At 62.4% G+C, this 26,982-nt stretch overlaps 2 protein-coding genes across 2 annotated transcripts in view; one reads left to right on the top strand and one right to left on the bottom strand.

Moving 5' to 3' along the window:
- Positions 1-264: 264 nt before the first annotated feature.
- Positions 265-15,745, top strand: LOC112117726 (metal transporter CNNM3-like). Its single transcript, XM_026656675.1, has 8 exons — positions 265-1,565; positions 11,563-11,706; positions 12,271-12,423; positions 12,714-12,883; positions 13,386-13,482; positions 13,769-13,902; positions 14,548-14,683; positions 15,672-15,745. The coding sequence occupies exons 1-8, from the start codon at positions 974-976 to the stop codon at positions 15,743-15,745; spliced, it is 1,500 nt and encodes a 499-aa protein (XP_026512460.1). The 5' UTR covers positions 265-973.
- Positions 15,746-21,115: 5,370 nt separating this feature from the next.
- The window catches only part of LOC113407610 (ankyrin repeat domain-containing protein 23-like), a 7,291-nt gene continuing 1,424 nt past the window's right edge, over positions 21,116-26,982 (bottom strand). The window contains exons 2-9 of the mRNA XM_026656525.2: positions 26,705-26,860; positions 25,952-26,080; positions 25,514-25,621; positions 23,312-23,410; positions 22,972-23,070; positions 22,296-22,394; positions 21,979-22,077; positions 21,116-21,249 (exon numbers count right to left, since the gene is read on the bottom strand). Of these exons, the coding sequence (XP_026512310.1) occupies positions 21,148-21,249; positions 21,979-22,077; positions 22,296-22,394; positions 22,972-23,070; positions 23,312-23,410; positions 25,514-25,621; positions 25,952-26,080; positions 26,705-26,860 (891 nt within the window). The 3' untranslated portion in view covers positions 21,116-21,147. The remainder of the gene's footprint in view (positions 21,250-21,978; positions 22,078-22,295; positions 22,395-22,971; positions 23,071-23,311; positions 23,411-25,513; positions 25,622-25,951; positions 26,081-26,704; positions 26,861-26,982) is intronic.

Below are 26,982 nucleotides of genomic sequence, written 5' to 3'. Positions count from 1 at the left end.
CCCCTCGCCCCCTCCCCCTCCTTGTTTATATCACGGTGCAGCCTAACTTACGCTCCCCTTGCCTGGGGCCCTCTCCCGCTGCCCATTGGCCGGAGCCCGTCAGCCGCACTCTCTGATTGGCCGGCCCGCCGCGGGCAGGCTAAGGTGCGCGGGTGGGGAGTCAGCTGACCCACTTGTCGCCATGGCGGGCGGCTGGGGGCTGCGCTGGGCCGTGGCCGCGCTGTGCCTGGGCTGCGCCGCGGGCCGGGAGGACGGGGCGGGGACTCCCCCGGCCAGCGAGGCCCCCCCCGAGCCCGGCCCCGCCCCCCCGCGGGTGCTGGGCTTCCGGCTGGAGGAGGGGGCCTGGGCCCGCGGGGGCCTGATCCGGGCCGCCCCGGGGGCCAACTTCCGCCTGCGCCTCTACGGCACCGGCCTCAGCAACCGCAGCTGGCCCTGGGTGGCCTTCGCGCCCGCGGGGGGGCCCTGCCCGGCCCCCTCCGCCCCCCCGCCCGCCGGCGCGCTGCAGGTGCTGCCCGACGCGCGCCCCCGGGGCGAGCACGCGGTGCTGGTGCGCGTGGCCGTGTCCCACGCCGGGCCCCGCGGCAGGTACCAGCTTTGCAGTCGCCTGGGTCCCGGGCAGCCCTGGGGCCCGGCCGCCCCGGGCGACGCAGTTCTCGTGGACGAGGACGAGGGCGGGGGCGGGCGCGCTGCGGCCGTGGCCCTGCCGCCCCCCTTGGCCCCCTGGCTGCTGGGCACGCTGGTGGCCCTGCTGCTGGCCCTGTCCTCCCTGCTGCGGGTCCTGCAGCTCAGCACCCTGTGGCTGGACCCCGTGGAGCTGTACGTGCTTCGGGACTGCGGCTCGGAGGCGGAGCGCAAGGCCTGCAAAGCCCTGGAGCTGGTGAGGCAGCGGGGCACCTTTGCCCTCTGCTCCCTGCTGCTGCTTAGCTCGCTGGCCAACGCCGCCCTGGCCGTGCTGTTCTACTGGGCCGTGCGCATGGTGGCACCTGCTGTCCTGGCCGTGGCCGGCTTGGTCTTCCTGCTGGCTGAGGTGCTGCCCTTCGCTGTCAGCTCGCGCTGGGGGCTGGCGCTGGCTCCCCGCGGGCTCTGGCTGACCCAGCTCTGTATGCTGCTCACCTTTCCCGTCTCGCTGCCGCTCAGCAAGCTGCTGGAGCTGGCCCTGCAGCATGATGCCAGCACCTGCCTCCTGCGGGAGAAGATCGTGGACATGGTGCGCAACAGTGACCCGTACAACGAGTTCGTGCGCGAGGAGTTCAGCAAGGGCGCCCTGCGCAACAAGACGGTGGAGGACGTGCTGACGCCGCTGGACAAGTGCTTCATGCTCAACGCCAATGCCGTGCTGGACTTCAAGAGCATGTCCATGATCATGCAGAGCGGCTACACCCGCATCCCCGTCTACGAGGAGGAGCGCACCAACCTGGTGGACATGCTCTATGTCAAGGACCTGGCTCTGGTGGACCCGGACGACTGTGTGCCGCTCAGCACCATCAGCAAGTTCTACAACCACCCCCTGCACTTTGTCTTCAACGACACCAAGCTGGACGCCGTCCTGGAGGAGTTTAAAAGAGGTAACCGCCCCTGGGTTGGGTGACCTGGGGTTTGTGCCCCGATGCTCTCCCCTTGCAGCCAGTGCTGACCCCAGTGCTCCAGCTCCATGCTAGGGTGTGCTGTGCTGCAGGGGGTGGGGTGACGGGGGCTCTGGACAGGGTGCTGTCCCCTTGGTGTTGGTGCTGACCCGATGCTCAGGTGCTGTGCAGGAACCAGGCTGAGGGTTCCATAGGAGGTGCAGTCCCCTCAGTCATTGGGGATATTGCACTGCCTGGAGTGGGTTGCTTAGGGGCGCTTTTCTCTCTGGGTCAGTGCTGCCCCCAGTGCCCCACCATGGCGGAGGGAGCCTGCTGCTAGAGACCCTGCACAGTCACTTGCCAAAGGTGCTGGGGCACTCCAGTGAGTTATCAGCCCCAGCACCCTGGCCAAACTTCAGCCTCCTGGCTTCAGCTGTACGCGGCAGTCTCCTGTCCCTGCCCTAGTGTGGTGGTAACGTACGCTACCACCTCCCGCCCCAGAGATCAGGTGGCATTTCACTTCTGAGTGCCACAATCATAGAATCATAGAATATCAGGGTTGGAAGGGCCCTCAGGAGGTCCTCTAGTCCAGCCCCCTGCTCAAAGCAGGACCAGTCCCCAACTAAATCATCCCAGCCAGGGCTTTGTCAAGCCGGGCCTTAAAAACCTCTAAGGAAGGAGATTCCACCACCTCCCTAGATAACCCATTCCAGTGCTTCACCACCCTCGTAGTGAAAAAGTTTTTCCTAATATCCAGCCTAAACCTCCCCCACTGCAACTTGAGACCATTGCTCCTTGTTCTGTCATCTGCCACCACTGAGAACAGCCGAGCTCCATCCTCTTTGGAACCCCCCTTCAGGTAGTTGAAAGCAGCTATCAAATCCCCCCATCGCTCTTCTCTTCTGCAGACTAAACAATCCCAGTTCCCTCAGCCTCTCCTCATAAGTCATGTGCTCTAGCCACCTAATCATTTTTGTTGCCCTCCGCTGGACTCTTTCCAATTTTTCTACATCCTTCTTGTAGTGTGGGACCCAAAACTGGACACAGTACTCCAGATGTCGAATAGAGGGGAATGATCACGTCCCTCGATCTGCTGGCAATGCCCCTACTTATACAGCCCAAAATGCCGTTAGCCTTCTTGACGACAAGGGCACACTGTCGACTCATATCCAGCTTCTCGTCCACTGTAATCCCCAGGTCCTTTTCTGCAGAACTGCTGCCTAGCCATTCGGTCCCTAGTCTGTAGCAGTGCATGGGATTTTTCCATCCTAAGTGCAGGACTCTGCACTTGTCCTTGTTGAACCTCATCAGGTTTCTTTTGGCCCAATCCTCTAACTTGTCTAGGTCCCTCTGTATACTATCCCTACCCTCCAGCGTATCTACCGCTCCTCCCAGTTTAGTGTCAGTTTAGTGCCCCCACAATCTGGGGGCATAACCTGTAGACTGGTTTGTACCGTGCGGTATGCAAATCTCCCGTGTAGAGTGGAGTGTTTTATGGTCCGAGACCTCACTAAGCAAGAGTCATAAACAGATGCTGTGTAGGTGGGGAGCCCAGTTGTTCAGTACCGGGCAGCTCACAGGATGCTGGACTCCTAGGTCACTTTCTGTGGAGTTTCTTCCACCCAACCTGATTCTAGCAGAAATGTTTTCGAGACGCCTGCACCGTAGGCCCTCGGAAAGGTTGGAAGTGGGCTATAAGCACAAATCTCTAACTCGTGAGCTGAAATCTGCTGCTGAAACTGTATGCAGATTGAGGTGAGGCGTGCACTGGTAATCGGACTGCTGTGATTTGTAAGTTTCTATTTCTCAAGGCCCCATGGTCTGCAGGGGCTGGACGCATGACTCTGATCTGGCTAGAACAAATGCTTACAGGGCTTGAAACTTCCCCAAGCACTGGGCCAGCAATCAGAATACAGGGGCCTCAGGATGCTGTGACTGCTACTGTGTTCAAAGTAATGGCTAAGGAGAGGTGCCTTCTGAATGAGGGTCTGGGAACAGTGCTGACGGGCCCCACCGTCCCGGTGCTGGGTCAGGTTCATCGCCGAGGGAGGGGACAGAGGGGTTGCGATGTCCCAGTGGCCATGCAGCATAGACCTCAGTTGCTTGTACCTCGTGACCCTGAGTTTAGTCCACTAGACCATGCTAGAGTGCTTGGTCCCCTGGCTAGTTCTGAGCTGGCCCCTCTGTGCTGCTGAGATGCTGCCTAAGGTTGCAGCGCTGATTCCATTAGCCAGCCAGCAGGAGGCGCTCTTGGGGCAGAGGAGAGCATGGTGCCAGGCGTGCATGCTGATGCCCCATGAGTAACACTGCCTCCTGCAGAATGCTGGTGCCTACCATCAGCTTCCCATGGGGAGTAAACCTGTGTATCCTACCCAGGGCCCACGGTCAGCAGAGTGCCGGGGTTGCAGTGGCTGGCTGAGCTTTCCTGTGCCAAGGAGCCCTGAGACACCGGGCCCAGCTGATGCTCTGGGGCACGTTTCTGCTGACTGCTCTGGCACAAGAGCGTCCGAAAGCACCTTTCGCTGAAGGCAGCTGGCACTCCCTTCCTCGTAGATCCCTGCAGATAGCCACGTGCCCCGGGCAAGCAGTGTCTGCGTGAGCCGAATCATTCCTGGGCAGCCAAGGAAAACACCCTTAACCTGGCCTCCCCCAGCTCTGGGGCTTGGCTGGCCTCTGACTGCTGGGAGTTAAGGTGCAACCATCATGGGGGCAGCTCATTCCTCATCTACTGCTGCGGGGTTTTCTGCACCACCCTCGGAAGCAGCTGGTGCTGGCCCCTGCTGGAGATGGGACACTGGGCTACACGGGCCTGGGCTGTGCTCCAGTGACGCTTTCTCATCTCCTCCCCATGGTAACAAAGCTCTGGGAGGTACCTCTGCGTGCAGGATCTCCAGCTATGCCACACGCCTTGCGCCAGGGCTGCTGGACCATCGCTGGGAGCTCCTGGGGGCTGCTGAGCAGGTCACAGTCCCCACCCTTGTGGAAGTTCTGCCCGAGTGATCCCCGCCACCCCCCATCAGCCGGACCCCCTCGGAGCCCACGCTCAGACAGGAGGGAATTGCAGAAGTTCCTCTGGTACCTGTGGGTGCCTCATGGTCTAGGAGCCTCCACGGGGCCAGCGTCCGTCCCGCCAGCCCCACATTGTATGCTGTTAGGACTGGCCTTCCCCCCCCAATCCCCCTGCTGCAGGGGGAGGGTGGGCTGGGCTGTGCAGCAGAGCGGATAGCACCAAAGGGAAGTGACTGGCTGAGACCCTCGCTAGGTGATGGACGCTCGCCTTGCGTTGTCGGACTAGCGGAGCCCCAATACACCGATGGGGTGAGCAGGAGTTAACTCTTTCAGTGCTGCTGGGCAGCCAGCTTCCCGTGTTCCCTGGGAGATGACTAGGGATGGCCATGCTCCAGGTGCAGGCGTGTGCATTGGAGCCAGAGCACCGACTGATTGCAGCCCCCAGTCTCTGGCTGCTCCCAGCTGCGTCGTGCAGTGCAGGGCATTGACAGCGACGACCCTGGGCTGGCTCCTCACGGAGTTCTGGCTGATGCCACGTTTGGCTTGCCACAGCGGACTGAGCGCACTACCCTGTCCCTGGAGGGGAGTTTGCTCAAAGCCGGGCACAGAGGCTAGAGTTCGGCAGGATTTCCCAGGTATTGTGACTTTTCTAATGCCGAGCCAGAGCCCTGCCCCTCTGTGCGGTGATCCCTCTCTCCTGCCCTCTCCCTGCTTGGCACTTCCTGGCGTGTGTCTTTGGAGCAGCTGGAGGCGGGTCCCTCTCGGGGAGACAGGCCAGAGTGCTGCTCTGAAAACTGACTTGCAAAGGGAAATCAGTGGTGCTTGGGCCTCATGCATGCAGCTGTCATGTTCTTTGTTATATTGCTCGGGGTTTTTTGCCCTTGGGAACATCAGATAGTCCCGGTTTTGTTTCTCTTGGCCTCCTGGGAGCACGCTCAGCCCTTAGCTGAAGGATTGTTAAAGATTTAACAGAGAGAGCTTTGCTCCCAAGTGGTTTGTGGGTGTCGGAGCTGCATGTGGTTAGCAAAAACTAACCAAACCCCACAGCGTTTTAAACAGCCTGATTGCACACCCTGCCCCTAGTGGTGCTCTCCTTGCCCGGCCGCAGAGCCTGGTGGACAACAACCAGCAGAAAAGCCCTTTTGTGCTGACCTCCCCCAAGGTAGTGCCGATTTCAGTACAGTCAGGAAAAGCCCTCCCTCCCCGTGGGTCCTGAGGAAGGTCACCTTCAAAGGCAGCCTCTTCCCTCCCGCAGGGTGGGGGTAGGCCGTGCGTCCCCGGGCCTGCTGGGCTCCAGGGCATGGGCAGGCAGAGCTGGCTTTGGTCTCTGCGGGGAGACGAGCCAGGTCCCACTGCTGCCATGGAAACATCTGGCAGGGCCAACTCGATGCCTGCGTGACCTCAGCGTCACTGCAGGGATCTGGCCGCTCCGTCGCGGTGCAGAACAGCTGAGCGCGTGTCGCTTGCTCCGGGCTCAGCACTCTCTGGGGCCCTTGGAGCAGGCTGCTTCACTCCTGGCTGGAGGCAGGGGATTTGGGGGGATCTGTGGGTCTGGTGTCGAGCCCAAAGCTCCCCCCAACTCCTGCCCCAGCCGTATGGGGATGAGCCTCTCTGTCTGAATGCTGGGTAGCTCTCACATGTCAAAGCCAGCACTGGACCGGGGGCCTCCAGCCGGCTCCTGGGCCCCCCCAGCTAAACAGAGGGCGGGGCAGGGAGACCTTGCGCTAATGTCAGGGGCAGGGCGGTGGGTGGCTGGCCTGGTTAAGGCACTGGACTGGGCTGTAGGAGGCCTGAATTCAAGCCAGGTTCTGCTACTGACCCCCTGTGACCCTGGGCAAGTTCCTTCATTTCCCGGGGCCTGTAAAAGAGAGAACTCTGTTGTCTCTCGTGGGGCGGGCCTGGCTGGAGCAGGGTCTGTGCAGTGCCTGGCACACGGGGGCCCTTGTGGACTGCTGGGATCCAAGTGCAAAGCAGACCAGCTCTGCTTGGCCCCTCACCTCCATCAGAACCAGCTCATTGTTGTGCCCCCAGCTTGCGTCATGTCCGGGTCTCAGGACGTGCGAGCTCTGAAGTAGCCGCCCACTCACAGCGTCCGTGCGGCGTTCATCCAGGGCCGGTCCCTGCGAAGCCTTCCCAGGTGGCCTCCCCAGCAAACGTGCATGGCCAGATCCCTGGGAACAGCTAGCCAAGGGCCTACAGATCGGACACAAGGCTGCAGCGGTCAGAGCCGCTCACCTGAGCCCTGGAGGTGCTGGCAGGGAAGAGAACATCCTGTTTGTTTGCTGAGCTCAGACAGCCCGAGTTGAAACCCAGTGTGCACAAGAACAGCTCAAGGAGACGCCAGTGCAGAGCATGATCTGGGCCCCGCGTGTGCCCGTGCAGCGGGGACACAGATCAGTGCAGGGAACGTCCTGCAGGGACACCTGTGACGCAGGCTTCGGCTGAGACACACCCCCGTGGGCAGGGCTGGGGGCGATGCCAGGCCTGGTGTGCCCAGCGGCCCACTCTTTTGCTGTAGCACCTCCCTGGGGGAGGGCGTCTGGGCGGCTTCTCCTGCCATGCCGCTTCCAGCGTGCCACTCCCCTTCCCCCATCCTCAGGTATGTCCTGGCTGGCTGGCAGCAGGTGTGAACCAAAAGTGCTCCTGTGCCCAATCCCGACTGATTTCTGCTGATTCCAGAGCACGCGCTGTCACGGAGTCCCTGGGCAATGCTCTGGAACTGCTCCCCACAAAGCCAGTCAGGACTTTGGGGAGCCTCCTCTCCCTTGGAGCAGACTGTCTTCAGGGCAAGAAGCTCACACGGCTTCACCTTCCTGGGTCTCTCCTTGGAGCTTTCAGCATATGCCCCTCCGTGCGCTTCCCACAGCAAGTCCACCCAGGCGGGGTCCTGGGGAAGCCAGAGGGTCCTGCACCCCCACTTCACAGCCAGACGTGACTCTTAGCCAGCCAGTAAAACAGAGGTTTATTAGATGACAGGAACACGGTCTAAAGCAGAGCTTGTAGGTACAGAGAACGGGACCCCTCAGCCGGGTCCATTCTGGGGCCCAGCGAGCCAGACAACCCCGTCTGCCCTCACTCGTAGTCCCCAGCCAGCTCCAAACTTAAACCCCCTCCAGCCCCTCCTTTCTGGCCTTTGTCTCTTTCTCCAGCCAGGAGGTCACCTGATCTCTTTGTTCACCTTTAGCTATTCCCTTGCAGGGGCGAAGGGCCGTGGCCATTTGTTGCCAGGATACAGCGTGTCGGCCATTTATGCATACTGGAGACTTAAGAAATGCATAGGGGAAACTGAGGCACACACACAGTATTCAGATGAAACATTAAGAACAGTCCCACTTTGTCACACGGGCAGTCAGCACTCCTGGGTTCTGTTGTTAGCTCTGGGAGGGAAGTGGGGCTGGGGGCTGGCAGTCAGGACTCCTGGCTTCTATTCCCAGCTCTGCTACTGACTTACGTCGTGACGTTGGTCAAGTCACTTCCCCCCTTCTCTGCCTCTGTTCCCCTTCCGTAGAGTGTGGGCGACAATAGGGATGCATGTCACTAAGTGCTCTGAGCGCCTTAGAAGTGTGATAGGAGCTCAGAGCATTTCTGTTGCGCCATTGTACTGCAATAAAACCAGCCCTCCCAGACCGGAGACGTGGGATTGGCAGCAAGAGACCAACTGACCTCGGCCTACCTGCTGAGCGCGCTCTGGCCAGCGCCTGACTCTGCTGCATGTGGAGCCTGCATGGTGTCACCAGCCTGAAGCAGCTGTGATGCCCAGGGGACACTGCGGCGATGCCTTTGGGGAAGTAGGGTCCAGATAACTTGCATCCAAGAGTTTGAAAAGAGCTGGCGTAGGAGCTCCCTGGACCTTTAAAATTGATTTTCATTAACTCTTGGAGCACTAGGGAAGTTCTAGAAGGCTTGAGGAAAGCGAATGTTGTGCCAGTATTTAAATAGGGTAAACTGGATGACCGAGGCGATCACGGGCCTGTCCGTCCGACACCGATCCTGCGCAAGGTAATGGAGTGGCTGATCCAAGACTCGATTAATAAAGAATTAAAGGAGGGTGATGTAATTAAGGCCAATTAACATGGGCTTATGGAAAATCCATCCTGTCAAACTAACCTGATAGCCTTTTGGATGAGATGACAAGGTTGGTTGATAAAGGTAACAGTGCTTCTGTCGGGCATTTGAATTAGTACAGCACAGCATTGCTGATTAAAAACTGGAAGGACATATAGTTAACCTGGCACATGTTAAATGAATTAAAAGCTGATAGGTCTCAAAATGAGAGAGACACAGTGGATGAGGTAATCTCTTTCACTGGACCCACTTCTGTGGGTGAGAGAGGAGCTTCCAGCTCCACAGAGCTCTTCAGGGCTTGGAAAGGGCCTCGGTGTCCCAGCTACACACCAGGTGGAAGGGGTTGTTATGTGTAATGAGTTACACCTGTCATGTTGGAAGAGACGTTCAAGGTGAAGTGGGCAGTTAACAGCTCTGCAGTCATGGGACAGCGGAGGGCTAGTGGGTTACAGATTGTTGGAATGAGACAGAAACCTAGGATCTCCGCTGAGTCCATGGTTTCTAGTGTCTAGCAAAGTTAGGAATTTACGGTCCCTGGCTTGTCTTTTGAAGGTGTTGTGCAGGTTTCCTTTGAAGATGGGGGAATAGCTCAGTGGTTTGAGCATTGGCCTGCTAAACCCAGCATTGTGAGTTCACTCCTTGAGGGGGTCATTTAGGGATCTAGGGGCAAAAATCTGTCTGGGGATTGGTCCTGCTTTGTGCAGGGGGTTGGACTAGATACCTCCTGAGGTCCCTTCCAACCCTGCTATTCTATGATTCTAAGACAAGGACCTGACAGGTGGGATGCAGGCTGATCGCTTTGTGAAGTGTGTTCACCCACAGGTGCTGGGGTGTTTTTGTCTTTTACCATGTTCCTGGGTGAGCTCATTGGAGAGCGCAGTGATTGTCTGGTTTCACCCACACAGTTGTTGGGGCATTTACTGCACTGGCAGAGGTACCCACATGCTGTGACAGGTCTGCGTAGGACCCATGGATCTTGACTGGTGTGTTTTGGGGGGTGTTGATCATTGTAGCAGTGGAGATGTGTCTGCAGGTTTTGCATTGGTTGTTCTGACAGGCTCTGGTGCCGCTTTGAGTTGGTGGGTCCTGGTCTGTGGGGAGCTTATTTCTGATGATGAGCTTGACAAGACTGGGGGTTGTTTGAAGGCCAGAAGAGGAGGGTTTGGGAAAGATTTATTTCAGGATGAGGTCCCTGTTGAGTATGGGTTGTAATTGTTCGATGATACCCCATGGGGGTTCCAATGTGGGGTGGTAGGTGACATCTAGGGGGGTGCGGTCAGTGGGGCTCTCAGTGTAACTGTAAACAGGAAAGCCTTATTGGATGGGTGTGTTTGTAGAGGGGGCCCGCAGGGATCGGTTCTTGACCCTGTGCTATTTAATATTTGTATCAGTGACCTGGGAGAAAACATAAAATCATCCCTGATCAAGTTCGCAGATGACCCAAAATTGGGAGAGTGGTAAATAGTGAAGAGGACGAGTCACTGATCGAGAGAGACCTGGTTTGCATGGTAAACTGGGCGCGCAAACAGAGTGTGTTTGAATACAGCTGGGAGCAATGACCGCAGGCTGGGTTTTCAGGATGGGGGACTCTCTTGGGGAAAAGTGACTCTGGAAAAGATATGGGGGGTTAATTAGCTAAACACGAGCAGCCTGTGCGACACGGTGGCCAAAGCGCTAATGCGATCCTGGGATGTGTAAACGGGAATCTCCAGCAGAGAGGGGATTTTCCCTCTGTATCTGGCCCTGGTGTGACCACTGCTGGGACCCTCTGTCCAGTTCAGGAGGGGTGTTGATAAATTGGAGAGGAGGGCAGAGAAGAGCCACGAGAATGATTAAAAAATGAGAAAACCTGCCTGAGAGTGAGAGACTCAAGGATCTTAATTGATTTAGTTTAACAAAGAGACTTGATCCCAGCCTGTCAGTACCTACGTGGGGAACAAAGATTTCATACCGGGCTCTGCAGTCTGGCAGAGGAAGGTCTCACACGATCCAATGGCTGGAAGTTGAAGCTCGACAAATCCTGACTGGAAAGAAGGTCCCCATTTGTAACAGGGAGTGTCATTAGCCAGTGGAACAATTCACCCTGGACCGTGACGGATTCTCCATCCCTGACCATTTTCAAATCAAGCCTCTAAACGCTCACTTCTAGGACTTATCGTGGGGCAGTTCTCTGGCTGGGGCTGTGCAGAAGACCAGCCGGTTCAGTGATGGGGGCAGTATACGTAGTTGTGTGACACCTCTGAAGGCAACATACACAACCCAAAAGGTGTCCTCCATGTGATGACCTCGCCCATACGGTGCACACAAACTCGCCCTGCATGGAGGGTGCCGTTTGGTATTGCAAAATGGTGCGCAGCCAGACAGAATGGTCCTGAGGGCCGGATCTGGCCCGCAGGTTGCCAGTTGGACCCCCGCATCCCTTCTGTTGGAATCTGTGAGTCCCGTAGTCGGAGAATGGGAAGGAAACAGGGCTGGGTACCAGCCACCTGAGGGCTCCCAAAACCCCAAGAACAAGTATCCCAAGCAGCCCTCTCCGCTCCCCGGAGCGTACTGTGGTGCCTGGCCTGTGCACAGCCGGGCGAGGGAAGGCCCTGCTTCGAACGAGACCCCTGAGGTAAATCTCTCCCTTGACCGTCTTTGCTGCTGCTGGAGTGGGGGGACAGAGAGTGCTGGGGGGCAGGAGAAGGGGGATACTGCCTAGCCCCTTGCTCTGCCCCCTTCCCCACCTTCCTCTCTGCTGCTCTGTAGTTATTTTTAAAAAGCTGCATCAGGGCTGTGAGGCAGAGTTCTCTAGTGGTCAGAGCAACTCCTGGGTTCTCTTCCTGACTTGCTGGGTAGCCTTGAACCTCTGTGTCCTCTCCCCCCCCCCCCCCCCCCCCCGAGGCCTCCCTGGTGCCTGTAGCAAGCTGTGTCACCCGCCCCCCAGGCAAATCACACCTGGCCATTGTGCAGAAGGTGAACAACGAGGGAGAGGGCGATCCCTTCTACGAGGCCATGGGGCTGGTGACGCTGGAGGACGTCATCGAGGAGATCATCAGGTCGGAGATCCTGGACGAGTCGGACGACTACAGTGAGTGAGCCCCGCCCGGCGCGCCCCGCGGCTTTGCTCGGTCTAGGGGGCCAGCAGAGCCCCCGGGGACAGCTGTGGCAGGCGGGCAGCGCTGCGGGTGCATTGTTCTGTGCAGGCAGCTCCGTGCCCGTCTCCCCCAGCCCCTTCCCTCCCCACCCAAGCCAGGCTGGAAGCAGCATGCGAATTCCCCCAGGACCGCTCCCAAGCTCTTCCTCAGGAGGGCAGTTTTGTCCGGGGCTGGAATCCTGGGTCACCCGAGGTCCGGTCCCAGCTATGGGAAAGGCGTGGGCTCTAGCATTTAGTGGGAGCACTGGCCAGTGCTGTATTCCCAGTTCTGTCGCTGTTTCCTGCGTGACTTGAAGCAAGTCCCTGCCCTGCTCTGCGCCTCGGTTTCCCTGTGTACGGTGGGGGGTGCTGAGGTCCCTTTGCACTGTGCTTTGGGATCGCCAGCCTGCAGCTGCTCTGGGGGTGACTCTCTGGCCCCAGAGCCCGGGGACCAGGTTTATGCTGCCGGCTGATGTGACTCTGGCTCCGCCTGGCCTGTCCCCTTCTCTCGTGCCCTAGAGGAGAACAAGGTGCGGAAGAGGCCGGCCCCCATGGGCACCCTGCTGGAGCACAGGAAGGAAGATTTCTCCTTGTTCAAGGGCTCTGACAACGAGCACAAGGTGAAGATCTCCCCGCAGCTCTTGCTGGCCACGCAGCGCTTCCTATCCCGAGGTGAGTCGGGGCAGGGAGCCAGCTGCCAGCCGCCCAGCCCTCCCTATGCCACCCGCCTGGCTCCACAGCCAGCGAGCCCAGCTGATCACTGGGCTCCCCCTGCCTGTGGGACAGCCCTGGCTTACCTCCCCTGCAGACCGGTCAGTCTAAGCCTGTTACACACAGTGCAGTCAGTCCCCTGGGCTCGGGGCAGGGGGAGCAGCTGGGGAGCACCCCCCAAGCTCCCTGCAGCGCCCCGTCCCTGGAGCCAGCGGCTCAGGCTGGGTTCTCTGCCCCTCACTCCCCACCAGAGGTGGATCTGTTCAGCCCGGCCCGCATCTCCGAGAAGGTCCTGCTGCACCTGCTGAAGCACCCCAGCGTCAACCAGGAAGTGAAGTTCAATGAGAGTGACCGCCTGGCGCCCGAGCACTACCTGTACCAGCGCAACCAGCCCGTCAACTACTTCGTCCTGGTCCTGCAGGTACTGGCCTGCCCCGATTTCTCCCCCGCCACCTCTTCCCCCCTCCCCCCCCCGAGATCCGCTAGGCCTGGTGCGGGAGAGGAGGCAGCCAGCTGGCAGGGCACTGGGCTGGATTCTGTCCCTGGCTGTGCTCTGCGGAGTGACCTCAGGCACGTCCCTGTCCTCCTCTGCGCCTCTTCCCCTCCCGCATGATCTGAGCTCTGCATTTTCACCGGACCGGGCAGCACCCTGCACAACAGGGCCCATGTCTGGCTGCTCTGCTGCATGCCTAGAGAGCGGGGAGCCAGGCTGCGGGTTGGATCTTGGGAGGCAGGCTGAGGGGCGGGGCCAGCTCGGCAGCAGGTATTGGCAGAGAGCCAGGAGGGCACCTGGCCTGGCTGCCCTCCCTGTGACCAGCGAATGCAGCAGCGGGGGGGGAGTCTCTGCCCGCTGGGCTGGGGGAGGAGCCTTGCCGAGCAGCAGGCCAGCTGCTGACCGTGACCCGTGGCCCTCTCCTCCGCAGGGCAGGGTGGAAGTGGAGATCGGGAAGGAGGGGCTGAAATTCGAGAATGGAGCGTTCACGTACTACGGTGTCTCGGCGCTGATGGCGCCCTCCTCAGGTGAGCACCTGCGTCCTGCCACGGGCAGCAGGGCCTGGCCATGGGTGTGAACCGCCCCTGGGAGCCCGTTGCTGTGGGGAGTCCAGGCCCCGAGTTCTGCACGGCTCCTGGCCTGGCTGGGGGGTCCCAGGCTGGCCCTCGCTGGCTGGCTGGGAGCAGGAGGGGGGATGAGCCTGGCTGTGCGCCCATAGGCCATGAGCGGGGAGACCTGGAGACCAGGGTCCTTCCCAATTAGCAGTTGGGGTGTTGGGCTCTCAGCTGGCCTCTGATTTCTGCCTCCCAACAGTTCACCAATCGCCAGTGTCCACCCTGCGGCCGAACCGGCGTGAGCAACCGCTAGACTGCAGCGAGGGCACCTCCTATTCCACGTACTGCCCCGACTACACCGTCCGGGCGCTCACCGACCTGCAGTTCATCAAGGTACAACAACTCCACAGCTTCAGCTGGGCTGGGAGCAGCCAGACCTAACCCCATGTTTTTATGGGCCCTACAGACTCGTCCCACTGTGCTCTCGCTGCTGGGCTTGGAGGGGCAAGGGGCTGCGCAGTGTGAATGGGGGGCAGCCCCACCCTGCCCTCGGGAAGGAGCAGCCAGCCGGGCAGCGGGGAGGGACTGCTACTTCCTCCTAGGGTTCCAGCGCTGGCTCTCTCCTGGGACCAGCTGGGTTCAGATTCAGAGCATGCCACAAGTGAAACGACTCTGCTGGTGCTCAGCAGTTCCCTGGGCCTCTGGCCATGTCCCCTGTGCCCGAAGGAGAGCCAGGCCCTGAGGTGTCCCTGGTGGCACTGCGCTTTGGGGCAGCCTCTGCCCCCTTGTGATTGTGCTCTGCTGCCACCTCCCTGGCTGGGAGACCCCACCTCTGGGGACACCTGGGAGTGCTTTGCCCTATCCCTGCTCTGGTCCCCTTTTCTCAGGGATCACACGCCCCTCTGGGTCTCACTCGCTTTCCCATGCAGCCGCTGCGCCCGTCCAGCCTGGCCTTGGGTGGGCACCATCCCTGGGGCTGGAACCCGGGCCCCTGCCAGGAAAAGGGAGTGCTCAGGGCTCTGGCTCGCCTCTCCCCAGGTGACCCGGCTGCAGTACCTCAACGCCCTCATGGCCTCCAGGATACAGCCGTCCCCCCAGTCGCCCGACAGCCTGGAGCTGAAGATCGTCCCCAACAGCCAGACGAAGCTCCTGGACGACAGGAACGCTGTGCCAGGTGCTGGGGGCACAGGGGGCACTGTGCGAACATGCTTCCCGAGGCTGCCATGTGCCACTGGGGGTCCACATAGCTGGCGTTCACTGGAGCGGCCCAAAGCACAGCACCCTGGGGGCTGCTCGAGTGGGCACACTCCAGGCCTCGATGTGCCCAGCGCGGACGGGCTGGGCAGGCTGTGGCCAGCTCCAGGGCTCCCAGAGCCCATCCTGGCTGCTGCGTGAGGACTCGCTGGGATCTGAGCCCAGCTGGCTGGCTCCCCAGGGCTGGGGGCTGCCTGCACCCACCCCTCCATGCTCTCCCTGCTTGCTGTCCCCTGCTGCTGCATGCGCACATCTGTCTTTAACCCCTTCGCTGCTGTCCAGTGGCTGCGCCTGGCGTCTCGGCCAGCTTTTCTCTCACACACTGACCGGCTGCGTGTCTCTGTGTTAGAAGACAAGGAGGCCTGTAAGCTGGGCCCCTCCCCTAGCTACGAACCCTCATGCTGCAGGGCGTGACGGAAGGGGTCAGGAAGGAACTTCCCCAGGGCAGGTGACTCCAGAATTGCCCGCAGGGGGATTCTTGCACCTGCCTGTGAAGCAGCTGGTACCAGCCCCCACCAGAGCACTGGCTGGACCCAGGCCTGGTCTAGGCTGGCTGGGCTCATTCTCTGACCCAGCTGGAAGGCAGCACGCTGAGGGAGATGGAAGGTCTGTAGGGCTGAGGATGGGGCTGTCTGGAGTCAGTGCCCATCTCCAGCGTCCCCTGGAATGGCCCAATGTTGCCCAGCCTCATCTCGCCTCTCCCTGTCCAGCACCCCTGCAGTGACCTGGGGACCCCGGCCTCTCCCAGCCCCCTCAGCAGGCGTTCCCCATCTCTGCTGTTCTCCACAGTAAGCAGCTGAGGGTTGCTTGGCAGCCGCTGGGAGCATGCGCTGGCGGGCACCCCCCCAGCCAGGCCGATCACCCCGCCTGCTTGTCACGTGTATTTCACTCTCTTCCCTCGTTTTCAGCAGCTGAGTGTCTCTCTCGCGCGCTCTGTCCGGCCACGCACTCTCTCTTGGGCACAGCTGAGCTCTGCAGTTGATAGCGGGTTCTGCGGGATCCATGGGGTTTACTGATGGGCAGGAGGTAAATATCTGAGCCTTCGTCCACTTGGTACAGCAGGATTCTCAGGGTCTGCGCTCCCTGCTCTGCCCAAGGTGCTCAGTGGGGGGGGGGGGGTTTGATCTGCTCTGGGAGCTGTGACCGGTGCAGGGGCCTGGCTGTCTCCATCCTAGTCCTTCTGGGTGCCCCCCACCCCCCGTAGCCATGTCTCTTCCCCAAGGCCTTTAGGGAGGCTCTGAAACCCAGTGCCACCATCACAAGTCACTGGCTGCAGCTCCAGGCTGCTGGGCTCCAGGCCTGCCCGACAGTCACTGTCTCATTTCTGGAGCTCTTGGTCCCCGTGTGCGGCAGGACGGGGGTAGGGCGGAGCTTGGTGCTGCCTTCTCTCAGGAGAGGGGCCGTGGGAGTCTGCCGGTACCACCTCAGCGGGTGGTTGGGAAGAATGGCCACGGGCAACCATGTGGAGCAGGTCCAAGGGAGACCAGAGCAGGCTTGGCCTCCCTGGTAAGGAGCCAGACTAGCCTCTGTCGCTGCCGGATGCTCATGCACCGTCCCAGTGGCGCCCCCTGCAGCCGGGGTGCCGAGCAGTTCCCCCAGGCAGTGGGAGGGGCCTTCCCTTTGGCTCAGCCAGTGAGCCACAGCCCCCAGCTCAGGGCTTGTTTCCTGCTCGGGCTGGTGAACGGGACCCCGTCACTGGGTGATGGGTCAGTGTCCAGAGGGTAATTAGCCCAGGTCACGGCACTGCAGCTCTGCAGCAGAGCCCGAGCTCCGGCCCTGGGTGGCCAGAGGTGCCGGTGTGATGGGGGCAGGGGGTTGGGCTGGAGCATCTCCCTGGTTCCACTGACTGCTGGCGGGAGCTCCTGGGCCCAGCCTTGCAGCAGGCAGCGTGGCCTGCTGGGCTGAGACCTGGATCTAGCCCCAGCTCTGCCACTGGCCTGGGGGTGACCTTAGGCAAGTCCTTGCCCTTCCCCCTGCCTCAGTTTCTCCATCTGTGCAAGTGCCTTTGGGATCTGTGGGTCCTAGAGATGGAAAACGCTGGCTGGGCCATGGCAAGGTTGTGCCCTGGGGCACCATCCTTGGAAGCCCCCCACCCACCTCCTGGGGCCGAATGGGCGTGTAATGGCCGTTCTCTCTGCTCTGGTACCAGGAAAAAGCAGCCAGCCCCTTGGGGAAGAGGAGCACACGGGCATCTAACCCCTCCCCCCGCAGGACCTGCTGACGGCAGCGTGGGAGCTGGCGCCATCCTCCTGGCTGTCCTAGCCGCCTCTTGGCTGGGAGTCGGGCCCTGGGGACTCGCCTGACAGCAGCAGAAATCTCATGGGGTGGGATGCCCCAGATGCCCTCCGTGCGCGCGCGCGCGCACACACACACACCCCGTGCTGCCTGAAGGGGCTGCCCCAAAGGATGCCAGCCACTTGGACTCTGCTCCAGAGGATCTCGCTGCATCAGGACCAACTGCCAGGGCAGCCAGAGCTGGATTCCAGTCCACGGGAGAATGACCCGATCCCCCCTCGGTGGCTGGAGCCCCGGGCAGCATCAGCACCTGTGCTGGCAGACCTCCAGGGAGCAGCGCCCAGATCGAACCAGACCCGCTGGCTGCTGGGGGCACCTGGCGAGCTGGGTGGAGGCTGCAGGAGAGCTGCTGGTGGCGGGTTGTGGGCTGGTTCCTCCATAGGGTGCCCTCTGTATGTGCCTGGACTAGGCATTCCTCTCCTTGGTGTGTTCTCTGCCAGGCTGCCCTGGGCTATCCCTCCTCTGCCAGTGTCAGCCTGGGCCATTCCCCTGAGCCCGCCAAGCCAGCTCTGCTCCAGGAGCCATGCTGGGCTGCCTCGGCCTGCCCCAGGGCAGAGCTGTATGGCCAGTTACCTGTCTAGGCTTCCCTTCCCGTGGAGCGCTGGGTGTCACCCCATCCCTGCCCTCCTAAGCCAGGGCCCATCACCGCCAGCCCCTTCCAGCGGCTGCCAGCAAAGAGCCCACATGGGAGGCTAGGCTCTGCCCCTGCACCCCTGGCTGTCTCTTCCCGAGGCACTGGGGGTGCTCCCCTTGCCCCAGGCTCTGCAACCTGAGCCAGTCTTCACAAGTGGGCCCGGTGGGGCTGCCCGTCAGTCAGCGGGGTTGATTGCTGGGGGGCACAGTCCTTGCAGCCCTGTCCTCCCCTCCCCCCGAGGATGAGAGATCACAGGGGCCCCAGGCACACAGTGCCGTGATTGCAGACTGCATTGAGCAGCCCAATGGACGGAGATTCCCCACCCCTCGGACACGTTGCCTGGCCACAGGCCCCAGAGAGCTCACGGCTGCCACAGGGCTAAAGGTCTGACATGGACACAGGGCCGCTGGGCTGGACACCTGCCTTGTTTGCTCCTCTCTACTACCCGTGTTTTCAAGGCGCTGGGTGGGAGAGCAGCACCTGGCCCCAGAACAGCAGAGCCTGGCGAAGAGCCGGGGGCGTGCAGGTAAAGGAGTTGTAATCTGCCCTGTTGTATCCACGCCTGTCTGTCCCTTTCCCATGGCCTCTGCGCGGCGTGGGGAGGGGGCATTGACAGGCCGTCGAGCGGGGAGGGGCCCAGGCTGGATCTTACTGCACGAGGTAGGTGCTGCCGTTAAGTGGGGTGGAAATGGGGGGGGTGGGGCTGCAGGCACCTCTTGGGTGAGGAGTCCCCCCCCCCCGGAGCCCCTCAGGCACCAGTACAGGGAAGGACCGGGCTCTGCCAGCCAGGGGGTTGGGGGCCAGGCCTGCACACCTGTCACGTCTCGGCTAGAGGAAAAGGTTTTCTGTGAAGGCTCCTGCAGCCTGAGACGGGGCTTCCTGCAAGGGGCACCCGCCCCCGATGCTGCCCTGGGTTAACCCCCACGAGCAGACCCATCCCCCTCTGGCACAGGACAGGAAACACCCATTCCAGGGCCCAGGCTAGTCACTTTCCCTCCCCAGTGCTGGCCCCCTTCCTCTGAAACCTGCACAACTGCCTGCAGTGAAAGGAGATGCCCAGGCTGGGCTGAGCGGGGAGATGCTGCTGGAGAGGGCGGGGGCCGCTTGCTGGCACAGTTCATGCAGTGATGAGGGAGACAGGTGCAGTGTGTGGAAAAGGGAGGGGCTGTGAGCCAGGTGCCCCTCCCCCTGCTAAGCTGCCTTCTTCCTAAAATACCTGGCGTGATCCAACCAAGCTGTTATCCAGCCCCCCTGTCTGCCCCACATAGCACAGCCAGGAGGCCAGCGCTCACACCTCTCTGTTGCCCTGGCACGGCGCCTGCGTAGCAAGGGCGGGCACAGAACATGGCACTGCTGCTGCTTGGAACGGAGCTTTATTCACTCGCCTGGGGGCCGGATACCCGCAGGCCTGGAGCTCGCTCTGCAGAGAGCTGGGGGCTGCGGCTAGGGCAGATCCCCGGCTGTACCTACTGCCGCCTTGTGCACTTGTGCCTGCTCTGGCCTGTGCCCATCCCAGCAGTATTGGGGCACAGGTGGGGCCGCTACAGGCAGTGACTGGCACAGGGAGCTGTAGTCCTAGGCAGGAGCCGTGGCAGGGGTGCAGGGAGCGTCTCCTCTAACCTCACCCCCCAGCCCTGGGCACAGGGTTCCTTACCCTCCCAGCAGGGAGCTAGAGCCTCTACCTGCCGGGGGCCCTGCTAAGCCCAGCGTTCAAAGGGCACTGGTGCCAGGCCAAGGGGGGGGGGGAGGGCAGCCCTGTACCAAGCCCACGCTGCTGTCTGCGCTACGCCAGCGTTGCAGGCACCCTCCTAGGCCAGCTGCCCCAGAGCATGGGTCCATCCAGCTCCATTAGCACCCAGGTACCAGTTCTGGCGGGGGAGAAGTGCTGCCTGTGCCAGCGTGTGTAAGAGGGGGCACAGGGGCCATGCTGTAGCAGCTTCCTGGGCACATTAAATATGTCCATTGCAACCCACGTGGTCTCAGCCTGACCTGCAGTGCTGAGGTGGCAGCCTGCGGCTCCGAGAGCTGCCCAACGGGCTGGGCATGAACCCAGAAGCTGGCTCCATTCACTGTTAGCCCCATTTTACATATAGGGAAACTGAGGCAGGGGACAGGACTCACCCAAGGCCAGCAGCAGAGAAGCAGGACTATCTCCCTCTCAACCTGGGCACCTTCCCCCTAGGGCTTGGGGAAGGGCCAGGACCATGCTGGGGTCAGGGCAGACTTGGTGTGCTGCCGGTGGGTGCTGGCTGGCTCCAGACTAATTGACTCGGGAGGGTCCCATGTTCCTTGGGCTCTAACCTCCATATCCCCCACAGGCGTCTCAACCAGCTCGGCTCCTCCCGGGCCAGCAGCGCTCCCAGGGGCAGGGGGAACGGAGGGGACCGTGCCTGTCCTGTGCCAGGCTGTGAGAGGGCACTGCTCCCTCACCCCCCAGCCGTTAGCCATGTCCTACCCTGCTGCTGCTACCCACTGCCTGGAGCCTGAGCCCAGGGGACACGCGTGGCTGGGGGCTGGCACAGCCAGGCTGCTGGGGGCCAAGGGTAAGGCAGGGGCTGCCCTCACAGCGACAGGAGGCTGGGTGCAGCTGCCCCCTTGGCCATGGGCAGAGGTGAGGGGCTAGGGGGGAGCAGCAGCAGGAGCCCCTCAGGCACCAGGCCCTGCCAGCCAGAGGGTTGGGGGCCAGGCCTGCACACCCTTAGGGGGCAGCCATGGCCAGAAGCTGGCCCAGGGCACAGACTGACCGTGAGATGGCCGAGGCCAGGCCAGGCAAGCCACCTGTCTCCCTCAGCCAGGAACCTGCACTAGCCTGGGCCCTGCTCTGCCCTGCTGCCCCATGTTCTACCCCAGGGCCGGCTCAGCCTCTCCCTGCAGTAAGCCCCCCCCCCCAGCTCACCCTGGGGTGCAGCAGGTGCCTACCCCTAGGGGGGCAGCAGCGTTCCCTCCAGCACAGCCTCAGGAAGGCCGCAGGGCTCGCCTGCCCAGAAGGGGGAGGGGGCCAGGGCCCAGAAGGGGGAGGGGGTCTGCTCAGACCCCTGGGGCAGTTCCTCTCCTTGTGGTGCAGGCCATGGGGAGATGGTGCCTCAGCGAACCAGCAGGACTCCTGGGTTCATCTCCAGCTCTCCCACTAACCGGCTGTGTGGCCATGGGCAAGTCTTAGCCCCTCCATGCCTCAGTTTCCCCAAGGAATGGCAAGGGCCTCACCTGGCCAAGGGGCAGCTCCAGGGAAAGGGACACATCCCCATACAACCAGGAATAGGGGAGCATCTGGGTCAAACCTCACCCCCCCCCCCCCACAAGCCCTCCAAAGACGGGTGGCCCTATCCCCTGGCCGGGCATGGGAGCCGTGTAGGGATGAGCACAGCCTGCAGAGGGCACTGGGGTGGCTCAGGGTGGGGCCTAGACCCCCCAGTGGTCAGTGGCGGGGGAGGGGATTGAATGCTGGTCCTGCTGCGTCAGTGCAGCCGAGGGGGGCGCTGCTGGTCGGCACACGCCTGCAAGGTTTGCCGGATGCCCCTCTGCCAGTCCTTCACCAGGTCCACGGGTCGCAGGGCTTCCTGCGGGGAGCAGACACCGTTAGGCTGCCACTGGGCACGAGCCCCTTCCCTGGCACTAGGCCAGGACGGCCCCCGCGGAGCCAGCGCGCACTCTACACAAGCAGTCCAGGGAGGGGGCAGAGCCCACTGGGCAGGGCAGGGCTGGGGGCAGCATGTGGGGAGCTCTCCCCAGGGGCTCCTGCAATCATCCAAGACTCCAGTGGGAGCAGGAACAACCGGGCCGAGGGGCTTGAGCAGGGCTCACAACACTCGTCCCATATCTGACCACGAGCTCCTGGCCACGGTCCCAGAGCTAGGATAGAACCCAGAAGTCTGGGCTCCCAGCCCCCACTGCTGCGACCGACTAGCCCCCACTCCCCTCCCAGAGTTGGGATAGAACCCAGAAGTCCAGGCTCCCAGCCCCCCCACTGCAACTGACTAGCCCCCACTCCCCTCCCAGAGCTGGGATAGAACCCAGGAGTCCGGGCTCCCAGCCCCCCACTGCAACTGACTAGCCCCCAATCCCCTCCCAGAGCTGGGATAGAACCCAGGAGTCCGGGCTCCCAGCCCCGCCCCCCCCATTGCAACTGACTAGCCCCCACTCCCCTCCCAGAGCTGGCATATAACCCAGGAGTCCAAGCCCCTGGGGTTGGATGTCTTGTACCATTGGCTGCAAGCCCCCTGGCTGGAAAGGGGGAGCAGCCCCTGCCCTCCCGAGCTGCCCCTGGGGGAGCCCCACATCGTGCCCACCTGGTTCCGGACGCTGAGGTTGGCACCATACATCAGCAGGGTCTTCACAGCCTTGAAGCGGCCCAGCCGGATGGCGTCGTGAATGGGCGTGTCCCCCTCCTGCCAGCCAAAGGCACGGGCAGCTCATCAGACAAGGGCCCATGCCTGGCACTGCCCCCTCCCCTGCCCATGCACAGCCCTGCTGCAATGTGGCTGGCTCTGGGGACCCGCGCAGCACCCAGCCGGACAGCCCAGGGTACAAGCCCGCCCCCTGGACCCTGCAGCATCAGCCAGCGCCCCCGTGGAGCGAGGCTGGGGGCTCAGGCCCCGGGCGCTACCTTGTCCTGTGCGTCAATCTCGGCCCCACAGGCGATCAGATGCTCGGCGCAGTCACAGTGCCCCGTCCGGACGGCCACGTGCAGCGCCGTGCTCCTCAGCTGCCGGGGAACAAGGGACCGTTACCATGGCAGCACCCCTGGAAACCGCCCTGCCGGGAGCTGGCCTTCCCCCATGGGACGCTCACCCCTCCCCCACAGCCCGCAATGCCCAGCTGCCAGCACCACACCTTCCCCGGGGTCCCCAGCTGCCCACAGCATGTTTGGGCAGGGAGCTCGGACCAGGCCCCAACCAGCACCAGGAGGGAGGGGCCCAAGCAACAGAGCCCAGGCCTGGGGCGGGGCGGGAGCCCCTCTCCCCACTGATCTGGCTCACCTCTACAGCACACCCCAGTTTAGGACAGGAAGTGATGGGAAATAGAGGTGTGTGGATGGAGTGATGTAGGGAAGGTGGCTGGGCGCAGGGCGAGATCCAAGGCTGGCATCAAAACGGGACCCAGAGAGCAGGGAAGGAGCCTGCCCCATTGGTGGGTGAGGGGCAGAGCCCCAGGGAAACCCACCCCCCAGCAGAGTACCCAGAGGGACCCCTCAGCCACGCAGCCCAGGGAGCAGGAGCTCTCCCGGCCATGGCAGAGGCCCCGGTGCTGCCCCCACTTGGCTGCCAGCCCCAGCTACTCACCTTGTCCCGCGTGGAGATCTTGGCTCCTCTGTCCAGCAGGCGTTGGAGAACATCCAGGTGCCCCCCGCGGCAGGCCCAGAGCACAGGCGTGGCCTCCAGCTGGGCAGAGCGAAGGCAGAGTCAGGCGCTGAGCTCCCGGGGACCACAGCACGGGGCTGCTTGGGGACACAGACTCTGGGCCCCAGGTCACCGTGCCTGGGTGGGTCTCTAGGTTTGCCAGCCCTTGGGAATGACTCTCAGAGCAGGACCCAGGGGTCCTGACCGCACCGCGCGCCCTGGCCATGGGAACCGGCAGGGGGAGGGGGACAGGTCAGTGGGCACCAGACGCTCACTTGCTCACCATGTCCCTGGGCTCCAGTCTGGCTCCAGCCGCCAGCAGCTTGTCCACGATCTCTGCATGGCCCCGGAGGCAGGCCCAGTGCAGCGCCGTGCACCTGAACTGCAGCAGAGACCCAGGTTACCCGATAACAGACAACCCCCAACCGCTCTCAGCGCTACATCCCCGCTCCCCCCCCCCCCGCTCTGCTAGTCCCCCCCTCCCCGCACTCCAGGCGCTAGATCCACCACCCCACGCGTGCACACACACGCACACACTCCAGGTGCTGATCACACACACACACACACTCCGGGCGCTGATCCCCTCCCCCCCATGCCAGTGGGGAGGGCTGGACTCTGGTGGCACCAAGCTCTCGCTGTCTCCGGCGCGTGGCTGGCCGGGTCTGGCTCACACCCCAGGTCTCGCTGGGGGCCTGTGCCCCCATGCACACGCCAGCAGGTTCGAACCGCCGGAGGGCTCAGGCTCTGGAACAGCCCCCCATGAGCATTGCTGGCCAAACACCATCACTGGTTTGAAGCGAGCGCAGGACAAACAGACGAGAGGGGGCGTCCGTTCGTCGGGGTGTTTGAGCCCATGGGGGGCTGGGCTGGTTGAAGTCCCATGTTCCTAAAGCTCGTGCTTCAGGGTTTCAGCTGGCCACTGCCAGGGTCAGGAAGAGATCCCTCCCCCCTCCCCCCCAGTGTATTCTGGGAGGTTAAATGGGGGCAGCCCCAGCTGGAGATGGCCAGTGGGGAGGGCTGGGCTCTGGTGGCACCGAGCTCTCGCTGTCTCAGGTGCATGGCTGGCCAGGTCTGGCTCACACCCCAGGTCTGGCTGGGGGCCTGTTTCCCCCAGGTCAGACGCAGAGACCTTGGGGGCTTGTCACCTTCCTCTGCAGCATGTGGGGGTGGGTCCCTTGCCAGGTTCTCTGGGTGCGTCTCTTCATCATCCCTGCCACTGCGGGGCACTGGGCACCTCAGTCCTGGGGCGCATGCCAGCCTGGGCTCCTGAGGGCTGGGGTCTTTGGTTGTTGGGTGTGTGGGTGCTGGTGGCCTGGGATATACAGAGGGTCAAACTGGGTGAGCTGGTCCCATCTGCCCTTAAGCTCTATGACCCCCCCAGAGGCCCTAGATCCCCCTGTGACGAAGTGGGGGATTTTCTTATCTTTTTGTGGTTTTCCAATGGTTTGCATGCAGAGGGAGTGGGACTCAGTGCCCCTGGGTGTTACTGGTTTAACGAGGTGAGGGGAGAGGGAGTTTGTTGTTACAGAGGACCGGAGAGGGAACTTGGGACCCCAGCTAATGGCCTGGAGGAGGGACACCCCAGCGCCTGGTAACCTGACGACCCTCACCGGAGACCCAGCTCAGGAGTCGCAGCCAGTTCTGGCCAGTGGGAGGACAATGGGCTGCGGAGAGAGGACCCCATGACCTAACCAGCCAGGGGCGGGGGGGGGGGGGGGGCGGAGAGCGGAGGAGGCCCAGACGACCCTGTTTACCTGGAAAGAAGACAATGGACAGAGGCGGGGCCTGGGGCCGGTGATCTCAGATGCCCAGCTGGGAAGCAGGGGGGCTCTGGGCTGGGGAGGGGGAGCAGGCAGAGCCCACCTGGATGCAGGGGAGACTGGGATGTGCTGTGCTGAGGGAGGCCAGGCCTGAGGGTCAGAGGGTTTCCTGTGCTGTGTTCAGTCGATCAATAAACCCTTTTACGCTGGCTGAGTGTCACTCCGGTCTAGAGAACAGGGTGGAGGCCCCTGGGGTCCAAAGCGAGTGGACTCCCTGAGGGGGCCCATGGCGAGAGACAGACGTGCTAAGGCTCAGAGAGGTGCGGCTCCAGGAGGTGGAGGGGCCTGACCCTGAGAGAGAGTGGACCCCGAGAAGGGCTGTCTCACTGAAAGGGGCACCCCCCACGGACCGCATGGGGCCAAGAGTGGGCATGATCTGTGAGTCCGTGACACCCCCCCACACACACACGCGCTCCAGGCGCTAGATCCCTGGTCCCCACCCCCACCCCGTGGCAGGCTGTACACACCCTGCCCAAGGCACGTTCTGCTGGGGGCGCCCGGTCAAAGGCTACAGCTGGGTCCCCCCGGCCATGGAGCGTCAGCCTGAGCAGGGGATGTCCCGTGGCACCCGGAGCGGCTCAGCGGCAGGCTGGGCTTGTGACAATAACCAACTTTGCCGAATGCACGTCCTGGGTTAAAGCCTCAGACCCCCCCCACACACACACCTGGTCGTGAGCATCGGGGTCCCCACCGTCTGCCAGGTACTTGTCAATCATGGGAACCTGGTTCTCCAGCACCGCCTGCAGGAACCGGGCAGCGTCCACAGGCTCGGCCTAGGGCAGACAGGGAGGGGTGAGTGCCCAGGCAGTGCCCCCCCCAGGGGCGCTGCCCAACTGGCTCAGAGCATTTTGCCAGCATCCTCCCCGTTCTCCCCGAGGGCAGCCCCAGCCTGCGTGTGGGCTGGCACCGCTGGGCCTGCCCGCTCGGTGTGCCACAGGAGGGCGGGCAGTGAATCCCCCGGGAGCTGTGGCCCAGCCATCACTGAGGGGGCCAGAGCAGGGGGTCCCTGGCTCCGGACTAGTCCAGCTGGCTGGGACCGAGTGACCTGAGCCCCCCTGTGGCCAGGCTCCCATCCCGGGCTGGGCAGCAGGTGCATTGCTCACCGGCACAGCCGGCTCAGGCTCCTTGGGGCGGACCCTCTTCCGGCTCCTCTTGTGCTTCCGCAGCCTCACGATCGCCTCCAGGTCTTGGAGACTCTCCAGCCGCACCCTGGTGCTGTCGAACGTCTCAAGCTGGCCGGGGGGAGGGCAGAGAGCAGGTCAGGGCAGAGCCAGCAGTGCCTGGAGCTGGCACCAGCCACCCAGGAGAGCGGACAGGAGCTGGGGCCATGCCACACCCAGCTGGGTTTGTCCTGAGCACGGGACAGGAACCGGGGCACTCAGGGTCCCCCCAGAGACATCTAGGCCCATCTGAGCTCCTGGCACAGAGCCAGTTCAAGGGGGTCAGATTCTAGGATGGGGGGGGGAAAGAGAGCTAGAATCCCCGAAACCTGGTTCCACCAGCCTAGGGAGACCACTGTTGAATGCTACAGTGCTCTCCGCTGAGCAGGAGCCCAGGGCTGGGACTGCAGGGGCTGTGGGTTGGGAGTGAGGGGCTCCAGCAGAGATGGGGGTGGGGGAGGCCAGGGCTGGGGTAATAGGGGCTGTGGGTCGGGAGTGAGGGGCACCAAATGCCATTCTGCCCTTCACAGAGCAGGACAAGCAAGCACAGAGTTAACACAGAGCACAGAGAGCTAGAAAGGCTCTGCCAAGAGGACTGACACCAGGACTGGGGAAAGACCCTATGGATCCTATAGGATCCTGCCCCCTGGAGCCGGAGATGCGCCCACCCCACCCTGCCAGGGGCCAGCCGCTCACCTTCTTCCTCCTCTCTTCCTTCACCTTCTGCTTCTCCTCGCTGACGGCATCCCGGACCCCGGCCACGCCATGCCGCCAGCCCTCGGGCTCCTGCGCTGCTCCCCTCGCCAGCACCTCGAAGGCCCGCACCTTCCCCTCATACCTGTCGCCACTTACCTGGGGAGAAGGAGGGGCAGGAAAGGTAGAGGGTGCCGCCAGGGCATGAAATGTAGAAGATGGAGCATCCCCATGGGACACGGGGCCTTTCCCCTCTGGGGGGCACCGGCTCCAGCCCCAGG

Source organism: Terrapene carolina, unplaced genomic scaffold, assembly GCF_002925995.2.
Source record: "Terrapene carolina triunguis isolate 2854851 unplaced genomic scaffold, T_m_triunguis-2.0 Scaffold49, whole genome shotgun sequence".
Taxonomy (NCBI): domain Eukaryota; kingdom Metazoa; phylum Chordata; order Testudines; family Emydidae; genus Terrapene; species Terrapene triunguis.
Note: the sequence above shows the minus strand (reverse complement) of the source record. Positions and strands in the feature narration are given on the sequence as shown.

What these genes read in the sequence shown, in the direction of transcription:
- LOC112117726 (XM_026656675.1), top strand. Translation starts at nt 974, where the DNA reads ATGGTGGCACCTGCTGTCCTGGCCGTGGCCGGCTTGGTCTTCCTGCTG. An exon ending in GGACGAGTCGGACGACTACA is followed by an intron (nt 11,707 to 12,270) that starts GTGAGTGAGCCC and finishes CTCGTGCCCTAG; the next exon opens with AGGAGAACAAGGTGCGGAAG. An exon ending in ACTTCGTCCTGGTCCTGCAG is followed by an intron (nt 12,884 to 13,385) that starts GTACTGGCCTGC and finishes TCTCCTCCGCAG; the next exon opens with GGCAGGGTGGAAGTGGAGAT.